The sequence below is a fragment of the Mytilus galloprovincialis genome, chromosome 8, assembly GCF_965363235.1.
Source record: "Mytilus galloprovincialis chromosome 8, xbMytGall1.hap1.1, whole genome shotgun sequence".
Classification (NCBI taxonomy): Eukaryota; Metazoa; Mollusca; class Bivalvia; order Mytilida; family Mytilidae; genus Mytilus; species Mytilus galloprovincialis.
The window spans coordinates 8,303,577-8,319,285 of NC_134845.1; the positions used below are offsets into that span (position 1 = coordinate 8,303,577).

Sequence of the window (15,709 nt, forward strand, 5' to 3'; positions counted from 1 at the left end):
TTCTTACCTTTTGTATTCCTTCGCGTTATTTTAGACAATCCAAGTCGATCCTGGTCACGGCACCAATCGTGACTTATGTGACGAAGTCATTAATGGATAAATATATTTTATTACGTAATTACAAAGTCAAGAAAGATTCTAAAGTTCAAATGTTCGAATGTTCACAACTGTCTTTAAAGTAGAATTGTTCGAATGTTCAGTATCTCACACGGGCACGTGATCGTATAGTGGTATAACTGTTCGTTCCTGTTAGAGTACTTCGGATATTAAGCGCATATGTTCCAGCCTACCCACGAGGTGGGAGACCTTGGCGGAATCTCCGGTACCAATCTCTTGTACCAATCTGTCCCCTTCAAGTCCAAAGCTGGATCTTATATAGTCCAGTAGTCCATTAACAACGGCCCATAGCTGATGGCCGGTTACTTAATAGTCTGGATGTTAGATAATTCTAGTCTGTGGTTAATTGTCAAACTAACCCCTGAAGGATACATGTTATTTCACAGTAGACATGGTCATTTATTGGCTGCAGGGTATACATGGTATGTCTATAATATTTGAACAGATCGTTATTTAAAAGTGTCCAAGGCGTACATGATTGTCATTGAATTATTTAATTCCTTTTTAATAAATTCCTAATTAATACTCCTTGATAATTAATGAATGGTACACAATTGTGTAACATAATCATGATTAGAAAACATGTGATATGTGATGAATATATGATATATATCTATGATCTCAAAAAATAGATCTCAATTTATTTTTTTGCCTTGATGAATTTGACTAAATACTGTAAAATCATTTAGTTTGGTATGTAGTTTATTGTTAGTAAATAACTATTATGAATATTGATGTATTGATTCTACCTTTGTGCCATTTTTAAAATGTATCTTGTTTCTTGTTAAAAATGTTCTAGTATTTTCTTTTTTTTTACTTTTTCATGACTTTTCCTACTTCATATGGAACTACATGTATCAGTGTTTTTTTAAGAACATTATCACAAGTAATGTATTCATAAAAAATGGTTCCTCACTTTAAACATGAATTCCAATTATATTAAAGGCAGGTACAGGCACATTGTGGTAATATTATGGAATATACAGCCACAAATAACAGTAATTGTGATTCATTTCCATATTGCTAATATTCTAAGTATGTCTCATATGTACTGTAATTCATGGACATGCTCTAAACCATGATATAGGTAACTATAAATAGAGCAATTGAGATAAAAAATAGTCTTAGCAAATCTATAATAATGTGTTCATTGATACATTTGAGATTCTTTTTGTTCTAGGGTATATTTTTGATAATTATTTTATTAAACTTAAAATTTAAAATTAAAAATTGTGTTATCTTTGTTATAATATAGTAGCAAATCTTGTATATTTGTCAAAGTTGACTAAGGGACGGCATCAAAAGTTCAATGTAGGATAAAAAAAACTTAATTCATACAGTTTTTTTACTGACCCCCTACTCCCCTCTTAACTTAATTTGGGAAAAATTGATTGACCAATAAGGATGTATATAAAATCGATGCCAATTTAACCAAACTTGCAGCATTTTTGACCCCACCCCCTAACTATTTGAATTAAGTTTTTTATCCTTCATTGATTTTCTGATGTCTTCCCTAAGTGTAAACACTTTCTCATCGGTTTTTAGGTAAAGACTGCATGAAATGCAATCAAAACCCTATAGAACTGATTTGATATCTAAATCTTCCAAGGCTGATCACTACCTTTTTGATACACAAAATATAGCGCATTGATCATAACATTCTATACTTCCTACCGATGATACTTACCAGAAATTAATCGATTTAATATATGCTCAGACATTCAAGGCAGATATGATGTTACACTTGTCAAGAAAATTGTTGCAAGGTGCATGAATCTTATTTCTGTTCTAGAAATATAAATTGTTAAACTCATCTTACAAATTGGAGTTGTCGTCCTTTTTTCCAGACTTAAATCAACTACAACAAATGCTTTAAAAAATGCAATATTTTATTTTACTTCCCCTTGATAAATTGAAGTAATCTTTGCCATTTAGTGCTTACATGCACTTTGATTTTCTGATATCCCTTGTTGGTTTTTAATTAAATGTTTTCTGCATAATTGGAATATCAGTATACAAAAGTGAAAACTAAGTGTTTATGTTTTTTTGAGCGCAAATTAGCTTGTTTCTCCTCATTTTGCGTCTGCCGTTATTGTTTGTTGTCCATCTGTCATCGTGAATGAAAACATGGTCAAAAACCAAAATCGAGGGAAACACATCAATACACGGAGGAAAAAACGGAACAACAAAAACCCTTGAACTGCCACACAAACAAACCCCAACATGCATAGAAACTGACTATTTGATAACTGTCATACTCCTGACTTGGTACAGAATATTTTAAGAACAGATGTTGAATTAATACTGGTTTAAAGGCTAGCAAAACCACCTGCTTATATGGCAAACATACCGCTAAAATTACAATATTATGTGACAGGAATACAATGCAAATAAAAGCAAGAATACTCAAGAGAAATACATAATCTATACTATCTAATAAAAACATCTCATTGTGTGTGTCGCTTCTCTTCCTTCCTTCCTCAATACATAAATCATCATACCTCTGTTTCCTATAAGTACCAAGCAAAGTTGCATTTGTCATCCTCGCTTATGATTATTCCTTTTGGGTTATTAATCGGAGGAAAACGATTGTGTCAGACCAACAATTACTCCCACAAATTTAGAACGAATATAAAAGTAGCCATTCTCTGACACTAAGTAATGTTTACCTAGACTATAACCAACAAATTTTCAAAAATGAAACTTTTGGTGAGAGAAATATATTTAGACCATTTTGGGCCAAAATTTACTTATATATGAGTTAACATTGTAATTCAAGATAAATGTGCTCAATAGTATACTAATTTAAGATTTTTAAAACCAGGAGTTATTTCGGTAATACCTGTATTCCCAAGGTCAGGTTTTTCTATAAGACTTTAAAGGTAGGTTGAAAGTTGGGATGTATAAAGGTGATACATGTACAAATCGGGATATACCTGGTTTCTATGAAGTTGATTGTTTTGGTAAAATATTTAGAATTCTGTGAATATTGCAAAATTTAGTTGAACAGATAGGGATTTTTAATTGGGAGTCTGACACCTTTAAGGCGTCCAGAACTTGTTTGTAATTATGTTGTTCGTCGAATAATAAGTTTGAATATCCCTTTGAAATCTGTGGCCTGTTTTAAGTAGTCTGCGGTAAACTTCTGTTCATGAAGTTTGGACTGACTCGACATGCACGAGCGTAAGATATCGATTGAGGTATGCCCACATTATACGATGACGATTCATAGAGCAAATGCTGTCAATAATATTTTTGCATGTCTACACAATATTTCTTTATTAAATCTTAATACTTTGTTGCACCATAGATAAGCTTATTAATAAAGTTTTGTTTAGTTCTCTGGATTTCATGAATATTCTAGTGTTCGAATCACGTTTCCACAGGTACACATTATTGTAGTTTTCAAAGTGTGCTTAAACCTTCGGTAGCCCTTCATATTAGTCAAACTTAGCGTTTATTTAAAGTTTGATAACAGATTGTCGTCTTCTATTTTCGAACACCAATGTCCTACAGAAATGTTCTTAATGTTTAATGAGTGCAGTCCACCAAAAGTGAACAAACCAGACGGTACCACGAATTCTCGATGTTTACAAGAACTTATTAATATCCAAAGGACAAATTGATTTGTCCCCAAAATATGGTGCTACACTACCTTAACTTCAGGAAATCGATAAGCATGTCTTGTTAGTAATATGTAAATTACTTCTTGAAAACAAAAGGTAGACAATTTGTAATCATTTGTTTTTTTCTAACCACTTCGTTTTTAATTTTTCTAAATCAAAACTAAAAAATCAAATAACTCCTGTGCAAATATTGCTTTAAACTAAAAAAATGTAAACGCTTTAAAACATCTTCTGGGCCAAATATTACTTAACTTTACATCAACAGTTGTTGCTTAAGAAGTACATTTCGGAAAAAAATTCAAATTTTGGCTTATATATCTATAGCTAAAGTAGTTGCAAAACATTTGACGTGGTACAAATAATCAGCAGGTTTACGCTTTATGATGTATTTCAATGTCTGGGTATGCCTATCATGTAACGTTGTCATCTTAGCGGTATTTTGTCATATAAGTGGGAGGTTCGACTAGCCATAAAACCAGGATCAACCCATCAGTTTTCTTAAAACGTCGTTTACCAAGTCAGAAATATGACAGTTGCTATCAAGTAGTCCGTTTCTATGTATGTTGACATTTGGTTTTTGTAGCAGCTCTGTGTTTCTGTTTTTCTTTTAAAGTTGACATGTTTCCCGCGGTATTAGCTTGTGTCCCGGATTTGTTTTTGCTTTACCGATTTATGTCTTGAACATTGGTATACTACTGTTGACGTTATTTGTTATCATTATGTTTCATTTACCATGTTATACCGTCATAATGATCACAACCATTTCACGGGAGTTATTAGACTTGATAATTCTCAGTGTATTGTGACAAGACCATCTTGCAAACACTTGTTCATTGACACCATATTTACAAAAATCTGTCATACTTGGTTCAATTATTTGCCATCGTTTGTAGTTGAACATATTGTGAAACATTGGTAACATTCTTTTGTCAGGAGTTTTTGGACTTTTACAGAAAATCCTTCGAGTATTTTGACAATGCTACCTTTTGAACGCAACTCACCTGACAACGGTTTACAGAAATCTCATATTTGGTAGGATTGTTTGCAATTTTATGTAGTTGACCATAATATACCGTCATTTAGATGCCATCATTTGTAGGCAGTGATGGGTTTTTGACTATTTAAAAGGTAAATATGTTGTAATAGTACCTGCTTGTAAACACAATCCAAATGAGACAATTTGAGAGAAAGCTCTTGGAGTTGGTATTTGTTTTGCCATCATTTGTTGTTGACCATATAATACTGTTATGTTGGTCCAATAACTTCAGTTGGAGTTATGGGAAGTTTATTTATATTTTCACTTGCCAATAAGGACAACAACATCAATTACCAACTTTTGTTCAGGTTGACAGGTTCTACTGGACTAACATTTGTTCAGGTTGACAGGTTCTACTCGACTAACTTTTGTTCAGGTTGACGGGGTCTATTGGACTAAGTTTTGGTCAGGTTGACAGGTTCTACTCGACTAACTTTTGTTCAGATTGACAGGTTCTACTGGACTAACTTTTATTCAGGTTGACAGGGTCTGCTGGACTAACTTTTGTGTAGGTTGACAGGTTCTACTCGACTAACTTTTGTTCAGGTTGACAGGGTCTACTGGACTTATTTTTGTTCAGGTTGACAGGTTCTACCTGACTATATTTTGTTCAGGTTGACAGGTTCTACTGGACTAACTTTTGTTCAGGTTGACAGGTTCTACTGGACTAACTTTTGTTCAAGTTGACAGGGTCTACTGGACTAACTTTTGTTCAGGTTGACAGGTTCTACTCGACTAAATTTTGTTCAGGTTGACAGGTTCTACTGGACTAACTTTTGTTCAGGTTGACAGGGTCTACTGGACTAACTTTTGTTCAGGTTGACAGGTTCTACTGGACTAACTTTTGTTCAGGTTGACAGGTTCTACTGGACTAACTTTTGTTCAGGTTGACAGGGTCTACTGGACTAAGTTTTGGTCAGGTTGACAGGTTCTACTCGACTAACTTTTGTTCAGGTTGACAGGGTCTACTGGACTAACTTTTGTTCAGGTTGACAGGGTCTACTCGACTCACTTTTGTTCAGGTTGACAGGTTCTACTCGACTCACTTTTGTTCAGGTTGACAGGTTCTACTGGACTAACTTTTGTTCAGGTTGACAGGGTCTGCTGGACTAACTTTTGTGTAGGTTGACAGGTTCTACTCGACTAACTTTTGTTCAGGTTGACAGGGTCTACTGGACTTATTTTTGTTCAGGTTGACAGGTTCTACCTGATTATATTTTGTTCAGGTTGACAGGTTCTACTGGACTAACTTTTGTTCAGGTTGACAGGTTCTACTGGACTAACTTTTGTTCAAGTTGACAGGGTCTACTGGACTAACTTTTGTTCAGGTTGACAGGTTCTACTGGACTAACTTTTGTTCAGGTTGACAGGTTCTACTCGACTAAATTTTGTTCAGGTTGACAGGTTCTACTGGACTAACTTTTGTTCAGGTTGACAGGGTCTACTGGACTAACTTTTGTTCAGGTTGACAGGTTCTACTGGACTAACTTTTGTTCAGGTTGACAGGTTCTACTGGACTAACTTTTGTTCAGGTTGACAGGGTCTACTGGACTAAGTTTTGGTCAGGTTGACAGGTTCTACTCGACTAACTTTTGTTCAGGTTGACAGGGTCTACTGGACTAACTTTTGTGTAGGTTGACAGGTTCTACTCGACTAACTTTTGTTCAGGTTGACAGGGTCTACTGGACTTATTTTTGTTCAGGTTGACAGGTTCTACCTGACTAAAGTTTGTTCAGGTTGACAGGTTCTACTGGACTAACTTTTGTTCAGGTTGACAGGTTCTACTGGACTAACTTTTGTTCAGGTTGACAGGGTCTACTGGACTAACTTTTGTTCAGGTTGACAGGTTCTACTGGACCAACTTTTGTTCAGGTTGACAGGTTCTACTCGACTAACTTTTGTTCAGGTTGACAGGTTCTACTGGACTAACTTTTGTTCAGGTTGACAGTGTCTACTCGACTAACTTTTGTTCAGGTTGACAGGTTCTACTGGACTAACTTTTGTTCAGGTTGACAGGGTCTACTGGACTAACTTTTGTGTAGGTTGACAGGTTTTACTCGACTAACTTTTGTTCAGGTTGACAGGGTCTATTGGACTTATTTTTTGTTCAGGTTGACATGTTCTACCTGACTAAATTTTGTTCAGGTTGACAGGTTCTACTGGACTAACTTTTGTTCAGGTTGACAGGGTCTACTCGACTAACTTTTGTTCAGGTTGACTTGTTCTACTGGACTGACTTTTGTTCAGGTTGTCAGGTTCTACTGGACTAAATTTTGTTCAGGTTGACAGGTTCTACTGGACTAACTTTTGTTCAGGTTGACAGGTTCTACTCGACTAACTTTTGTTCAGGTTGACAGGTTCTACTGGACTAACTTTTGTTCAGGTTGACAGGTTCTACTGGACTAACTTTTGTTCAGGTTGACAGGTTCTACTGGACTAACTTTTGTTCAGGTTGACAGGTTCTACTCGACTAACTTTTGTTCAGGTTGACAGGGTCTACTGGACTAACTTTTGTTAAGGTTGTCAGGTTCTACTGGACTAACTTTTGTTCAGGTTGACAGGTTCTACTGGACTAACTTTTGTTCAGGTTGACAAGTTCTACTCGACTAACTTTTGTTCAAGTTGACAGGTTGTACTGGACTAACTTTTGTTCAGGTTGACAGGGTCTACTCGACTCACTTTTGTTCAGATTGACAGGGTCTACTGGACTAACTTTTGTTCAGGTTGACAGGGTCTACTCGACTCACTTTTGTTCAGGTTGACAGGTTCTACTTTTGTTCAGGTTGACAGGTTCTACTGGACTAACTTTTGTTCAAGTTGACAAGTTCTACTGGACTAACTTTTGTTCAGGTTGACAGGGTCTACTGGACTAACTTTTGTTCAGGTTGACAGGGTCTACTGGACTAACTTTTGTTCAGGTTGACAGGTTCTACTGGACTAACTTTTGTTCAGGTTGACAAGTTCTACTGGACTAACTTTTGTTCAGGTTGACAGGTTCTACTGGACTAACTTTTGTTCAGGTTGACAGGTTCTACTGGACTAACTTTTGTTCAGGTTGACAGGTTCTACTGGACTCACTTTTGTTCAGGGTGACAGGTTCTACAGGACTTGTTGCAGAGCAGCAGTGTGTCGGACCATTACACACACCGCTGGCTGATGTTACAGCTCTGTCTTATTTTGATAAAGTAAGTTAAATATGTTGAAACAATCCCGTTTTCTATATAGGAAAAGCAAATGATTGATACTTATCTTTGCACACATAGTCTTTCTATCTTATTCTGAATATGCATGAAATTGACGAGGAATCAACAATCAATTCACCACATATTTTGTTTAAGTCAGATAAGTAGGGTGTCCTCTAATAGTAAGTTAATTATATAAGTGCAGTTGTACATCTTTTTACCGTATTCAACCTTTAGGGAAAGCAAACCAACCTCATCCTATCCTGTTTGTTTCTGGTATCAGTTTGTGTTGATAAAGTAGGTACGTCCTCAGACTAAATACATTTTGTATTTCAATGAAAAGTGTGTTGTCCAGTATGATGGTTTGTTCGTTATCTTGTGAGACCATTTGATCTAGGTGGGTATGAAACAGGTAATGCATGTAGAATCAATTGAGAGTAAGTGTTAGATTGATAGTTCATAAAACACTAAAAAAAATATTGCACACATAATTGTACTAATACTTTAATATAACACAAAATATAATATTTACAGTGTCTATTTTAAATATGAAATTCTCAAGTCTTAGTATATTGGAAATGTATATAGAGGATCGGTAACAGCTATAGGAGAACAACTAATCAAAAGCTTGATTGATCGAGCATGTATGGCAAGATGTCTGTCAGGATAGTTCCGACAAAATGGGTGTTGCCCATATTAGTCATAATTTATGTTTATGATTTTAAAGTAAGCATCTGCAACTGCTATAGGAAAACAAGCAATTAAGGCTTGATAGATCCAGCGTGTTTGTCAAGATGTCTGTCGGGGAAGCTCTGTCTAACTTTATGTTTACCAATATAACCCATAATTGATGTTTATGATTTTATAGGTAGGATCTGCGACTGCTATAGGAGAACAACCTATCAAAGGCTTGATAGATCCAGCGTGTTTGTCAAGATGTCTGTCGGGGACGCTCTGTCTAACTTGGTGTTTACCAATATTACCCATAATTGATGTTTATAATTTTATAGGTAGGATCTGCGACTGCTATAGGAGAACAACCAATCAAAGGCTTGATAGATCCAGCATGTTTGTCAAGATGTCTGTCGGGGAAGCTCTGTCTAACTTGGTGTTTACCAATATTACCCATAATTGATGTTTATTATTTTATAGGTAGGATCTGCGACTGCTATAGGAGAACAACCAATCAAAGGCTTGATAGATGCAGAATGTATGTCAAGGATGCATGTTTGTCGGAGAAGCGCAACTAACTAGATGTTTGATTGCATAATTTATCTAATAATAATTTTTATTTTTATTTCATCATCTTGGTGTCCGTCCATAGTTTTGTCTTCATTGTCGCTGGTCGTGGTCTGTCAACTTAAAATATTTTTTCTAATTATTCTCTCCATTTAGATCAAAATTGTACTGTCCTAATTTGTTTTAGGTATTCGTTGGTATTCTTTGGTTAACATGTCGAAATGTACTATTATTTTATTTATTTATGTTTTTCTTTGTCTTGAGTGTTCTTTCATTTATTTGTACTGTATTCCTGTCATTTAATGTTGTTATTTCAGCGGTATATTTACCATTTCTATAAAGCAAGAGATTTGGGTAGCCACACAACATGTTTTGTTTAAATGTCCTGTACAAAGTCAGGAATATGACAGTTGTTATCTTATAGTTCGTTTCTATGTATGTTGCATTGTCGGTAGTTTTTTGTTGCACCTCAATGTTTCTGTTCTTTCGTTGTTTTCCTCTTAAATTTGATGTGTTTCCGTCCGTTTCAGTTTGTAACCCGGATTTGTTTTCTCTCAATCGATTTATCACTGTTAAACAGCGGAATACTACAGTTGCCTTTATCTAACTTTTTTGTGTGTTTATGGTCAAGAACTCAAGAAGATGGCCGGAAACTATTAATGAAAATAATGACCAGAAGTACAAGATCTACAAAAGGTAAAGAGATTTTTTGTCATGAATTCTAATATAGTCTGCAATGTTGTAGAGTGCTCATTGTTGAAGACGGACACATACCTTGGTGATAATGAGTTACACAGACTGTTTTATGATTATTTTTTATTATTTAATAATATTCTTGAGTTAGAAATATTGAGCACATACAAAAATGTTGCAAGTACCCTATACATATTTTTATGAGAGGTGTTAACAATTGATGGCATATAAAATAATTAGAACGTGCTTGTACACTACATTTGCAGGGCCCACAAACTGACCAAAATAAAGAAAATCTATAAACTTTTAGAAAATTGCTTTAGTAATTTTAGTAGAACACATTTAAAATCATTATGATGTCAGCAGCTTGTAAGAGTCAATTCATATCACTTATGTTTGGTATTAACTCTTTCTTTGAAATAAGCACTGATTGAAATATTGTCACACAAAGTGAAATTTCAGTGAAATATTCAGCAGGAATAATTCTTCTCCCACCTTATCCTTCAACATCAATCTCATGTCTATCAACGAAAAAGTTAGCATAATCCTTCTGATTCATTGTTATATAATGTACATCCGTTAAGCACACACTGCCTTCTTACATCCTATAACATACTATAGAATTATTTTAACAAAGTACAAGTCTCATTATGGTTCACAAGTGAGTGACGGTCAATACCAACATATGTACAAGAAGCTACAGAAGTAATTCAATTTCAAGTTCTGTAAGCACACATTATCACGTTCTGTATCATACAGAAACAGTCAAGATATACCTATCACTAAGTATGACAGGTAATTAATGTATATAAGACACTAAGTAATCAACTTATACATTGTAATTATATCTCAGTGAAGACTGTAACATTTTTTGTTTTGCTGTGTATGATAAAAAGTTTCCTTTGTGTTAAATTATAATGTATCTCATAACATTCTGGAGTAGTTTGAAGTTTCTTCACAGGTTTAAAATGTTTACCGTCGGATGACACATGTTGTACTGATCCATCCTCGCACACGACATACAAACTACTATCTTGTAGTGTAGTCATACTCCTAGGTGTTGATGGTAATGTTAAGGTGTTTTGTATGTCATCAGTATAATTAAACCAGTACAGATTCTTGTTGTAGTCATCACAGTAGAATATTCTATCATCAGAACCATGTAACCTGTAAGGATGACATTCAGTCGTTACTTTCTGTACCACCTCTTCTTTCTGATGATCTATGATCAGTAGTTCTTGATAACCACCTACAATTAACTTGTTGTTTATAGTTGTAATTCCACTTTTACGCATCATTTCAGGTATTGATATTGATTTAATTTTAAATTTATTGTTTATGTCATACATCTCTATACACGTACTTCCAGCTAGTGTAACAGCTACTGTACAGTTGTTTACTGCTGTAACATACAACGGGAAACATTGTACAGGTATACTGTGTACCTGTGATCCATCTGTATTACAAATCAATAGTCTGTGCTGTATAGGAAAATACATCACTAGTCTACCATCATCAATCATCACTATATTTGATACTACAAACCCACCATTAACCTCGGATGACAGGTCTATCTGATGATGTAGTTGAAAGATTGGCTGTCCTAGTTTATTAAGCTGTGTTGGAGGTTTTTGTGTTAAACCTATAATAAACAATTCAATTCAAAACAAGTTCTGATTAAAAAAGAGATTTTTTTATAAGCATGTCTCCTTTTATTCCATGCATCAACATAAGAGTAATGAAGTGACAATTGATATGTGTATCAGGTATTATCATTCATATAATTGTTTAACAGATAAGTGTTTTCAAATGAATTTAACAAGACATGAAGTAGTTATTATATTTTGACCAAGGAAGTGTTCGTGCTAATACAATTGTTGTTTTACTTTAGGTATTGAAATGATACAGAATGAGAAGAAAAATAAGTTTAATTGAACTAATTGAACGTACCTTGTCTCTCAGCTTTCTCTTTGGATGATTGACATCTTACATATTGTAATATATCCTGTAATCATTAATAGTAAGGAAAAGTTTATCAATTTCACATGTATATAACTGTATTTTTTACATATTTGACACAGCCTTCTTTGTAATTCATAATTTCTTCTGTCTTTACAACAACATCATTTACTAATACACGGTCGTTCTGAGAACAGCTGGATACAACCACAGTTGTCAAGCCCTGAACAGCAGGGGCAAAAATGGACACAGTATTCAAGCTTGATCTGAATTTGGATTGTACTTAAATATTTGGTTAAATGATTGAAGATTTCTTGCAAGTTGCAATACACTATGCTACTGCGCCATACTTAGTAAATCTGTCTTCAGACTATATACTTCATTTTTTTAATCATGTTTTACACATGTAGTTATTGTGAAAGAGTTTAATAGTACTCCATCACACGTCTTTGAAGGCTGGTTGATATGTAAATACTGTACTCTAATATTTTGAATTATTATGTAATATAGGGCTGCACTAGCCCTTTAAATTTTAAATAAATCTATACACTTTTGTATTTTGTCTCTTTTAAATAGATTCAACAGAAACAATCAAGTATCTGACTAAAACACCAAATCATTCAAATCATGAGAGATTAGGATATGAAATACAACAACTGTCAATTTGTTTTCTGATTTGGGACGGAAACATGACGATAAGTTCAGTTCTTATTATTACCTCAAGTTTTGTAGATAACTCCACTTTTATTTGGCCGTTGTTGATATTCATTGCAGTCAAAATTTCAGCAGTACTTAGGTCTAATTTGTCGCTTATCTAAAATTATAAGTTATTGAATTATGTACATAGTTCTGACCGTTTGGTGAAAAGTTCCTTATACATTAAAGAAGATATGGCATAATTGCCAATGAGACAAATGCCCACTAAAGTTAAAATGAAGGGGTTGTAAGCAATTATAGGCAACCGTAACGCTTTCAATAATATGAAAAAACCGTTACCGTATAGTCGGCTTTAAAAGGCACGGACATGAAGAATGTGAAACAATTGGCAATTTTTGTCTCGCCTGTAACAACAGTCACAGAATGTGAGACATACATATTACGATCTGATGGCGCCACCAGTGGTGAAAACTATGTGTATATAGCGTTTTATTTCGGAGGATATTAGAACTTGCTTCATGTCTTCTATACAGTTCCCTTATCATCTGACGAAGTTAGACTTTTTCAAAGTTATAAGGTTATTAATAATCAATCTGGGCTTACCAGTCATGAATGCTCGTCGAAACAGCATTTACAGTGCATGAGTTCTGGTACGACGACCATTTGAAAATTTTAATATCATTTTGTGAAAAGAACTTCCCAGAAACTATTTGACCATAAGCTTTTTATATACTTGGAGCATTGTTTTCCATCAAGTGAAATTGACCATTTTGATCAGAACATTTATATGAGTTTTGAATCTCTTACTTCTTCTGAAAGCATTATGAAAATAACACCTGGTGAGGGCAACTCTTCTAAGGCCGATGGGAAGAAAGCTCTTAGTATATCTTATATTGTTTGCCATCATGTGTAGTGAATATTTAGTAACACCATAACAATTTGATTAGTTTTACAGGAGTGGTAAGACTTTGACCAATATTTCGGAGTATTGTAAAACAACACCTTGGTAATGCATCTCCTTTTACGTTGTTTTACTGAAACCTCTCATAGTTGGTTCTTGTGTATAACTGTAGTTGACAGTATTTTACCGTTATTTAATCGATCAGTTTTATTGCTCTGAGACAATTTGATTGATACGATAATACCAAAATGATACATTATGACACACAATTGAGTTCTGAAGTTATACATTTGGGTCATTCACAACAGTGTAGAAATTTTGTATGGTTTTAAGCTACTACCTTAAATAGTTATCAAAGGTATCATGATTATAATTTAATACGCCGGACGCGTCGTCGCCTGACGCGTGTTTCTTCTACATAAAACTCATCAGTGACGCTCAGATCAAAATAGTTAAAATGCCAAACAAGTACAAAGTTGAAGAGCATTCAGGATCCAAAATTCCAAATAAGTCAAACAAATACAAAGTAAAACCTTTTGATCCTCACTGATTTAATTGAACTGAATTATCCATTGTTGCATTGTATCAATAACGTGCATTAATGCCAGGCGAGTAAATAATCCTTGGATCCTTTAATTATTGGGTTAATATCAAATGTTAATCTAGCAAATTTTTCGACTTTTTAAATGAATATATTTTATGACTTTGAAACTAAAAAAAATATAGAAAAAAGCAATGTTAGGAGTTACATGACTACAAGTCTTATCAAACTGTGTTCCATTATTATTGTACATTTGTATCTCCAATCTGGGATTGGAACTTTATTCCGTTCAACATTCCTTCCCGTCTGTACATCAAATCACACCACATATTTCTGTCACACTTGTCACAGCTAGTACTGAACAGAATGACTTCATGTGTGGTCAGCAATATTTGTTGATACTCAGAACGTGGATTGGGCATGCTGCATATGGGTATTTCTGACATGTCTCAAATGATCTTGGTCGATTTTTATACTCCATTTTTATTTTCATTTGTTTAACCAGATGCGATATTTTACTTGCTGGGTTTAAATATTTGTGTGCACAAGTGTTTTGACCCGCATTTCAGACTGCATGTTTGAGTTGCATGCAACTTAATTCCGAAACATTTAATATCAAGTATTGAACAAACATTGTTTTCTTAAAATAGTTGATGCCTTCTGCGGATTTGAGACGATCTATACACATATATATTCTATCCATTCTCTACCAAATATAAAAATATTAATTTAAGATTAAGAACCGACCGATTTATAGATGGTTTATAAAGTTGATTAAAAACCTTAATCCGTTTGCCTCTTATTTAAGGTCTCATATTGATATATGTTCTTAAAAATAAATAAGGAATACATTGTGTTTACCTCTTCAAGCTTTTTGTGAATGTCCAGAAGACAAACAAAGTACTTGTTGCACAATGAGTCGTCCAATGGTCTGTTATATATCCTTATGAAGTCATCTTGTTTACTGGGGTCAAATAAAAGGACATATCTTTTTAGGTCCTTCCACAGTGTTTGGAACTCTTTTTCAGTTATGGTACCTTTTGTGTTGTGACTAAGATAGTTGTTCTTAAATTTTCTAAGTTTTTTTTTATTAATGTCTCTTCATTTGGCGTGAGACTGCAGCAATTCAGTAAAATCAAACTAGACAAGGTGATGTCAAGATCATCTAATTTTACATTATTGGTTGTATACAAGCAGTGACAGTGATGCTTAGGTGGTCCTGGATTCCCTTTGTAGAGTAAATCCCATTGGCTGTAATTTAACGGTAGGGTATCACGGTTTTTACAGTTGGTACTGTCCGTACAACACTTTATATTTTCATGGCGTAGATGAAATAGGATGTGTATAACAGGTTTACTGTTGATGAAATCCATTAGAGAGCCTACACTTTTACTTTTGTAGTCACTCTCTAACCTCTCCCTGAACACTGTTGTAACGATCTCCAGCATAACAGAACCGATAATGAAGTAACGTCCACGATCATCTCGATTTTATTTTCTATACTTTGATTGTATGAAAACTAGAGTAAACATTTAATTTAACAGAACCAACAACTAATCCGATGATGTCATACCAAAATCACCTAAACACCAGTGTGAAAGAGTTCAGTATCATTTCGAGTCATATTTTAACCTTGTGTTGTTTCTATGATCATTTCAGTTGTTGATATAATAATGAAAGGTGACTGTATTATACCTAGATGTAGGGTGTACCGAACGTGTCTGATGGATTTGTATAATAGACATAATTTGCATTTTC

The 15,709-nt window shown here is 34.3% G+C and overlaps 1 protein-coding gene across 1 annotated transcript; it reads right to left on the reverse strand.

Annotated features, from left to right (window-relative positions):
• Window positions 1-9,935: 9,935 nt before the first annotated feature.
• Window positions 9,936-15,434, reverse strand: LOC143043097 (uncharacterized). The gene is made up of 4 exons (XM_076215564.1): window positions 14,813-15,434; window positions 12,571-12,666; window positions 11,844-11,898; window positions 9,936-11,535 (listed from the first exon to the last, which is right to left on the reverse strand). Exons 2-4 carry the CDS (start codon window positions 12,619-12,621, stop codon window positions 10,736-10,738), a joined length of 906 nt encoding a protein of 301 aa, XP_076071679.1. The 5' UTR covers window positions 12,622-12,666; window positions 14,813-15,434; the 3' UTR covers window positions 9,936-10,735.
• Between the last annotated feature and the right edge of the window lie 275 nt (window positions 15,435-15,709).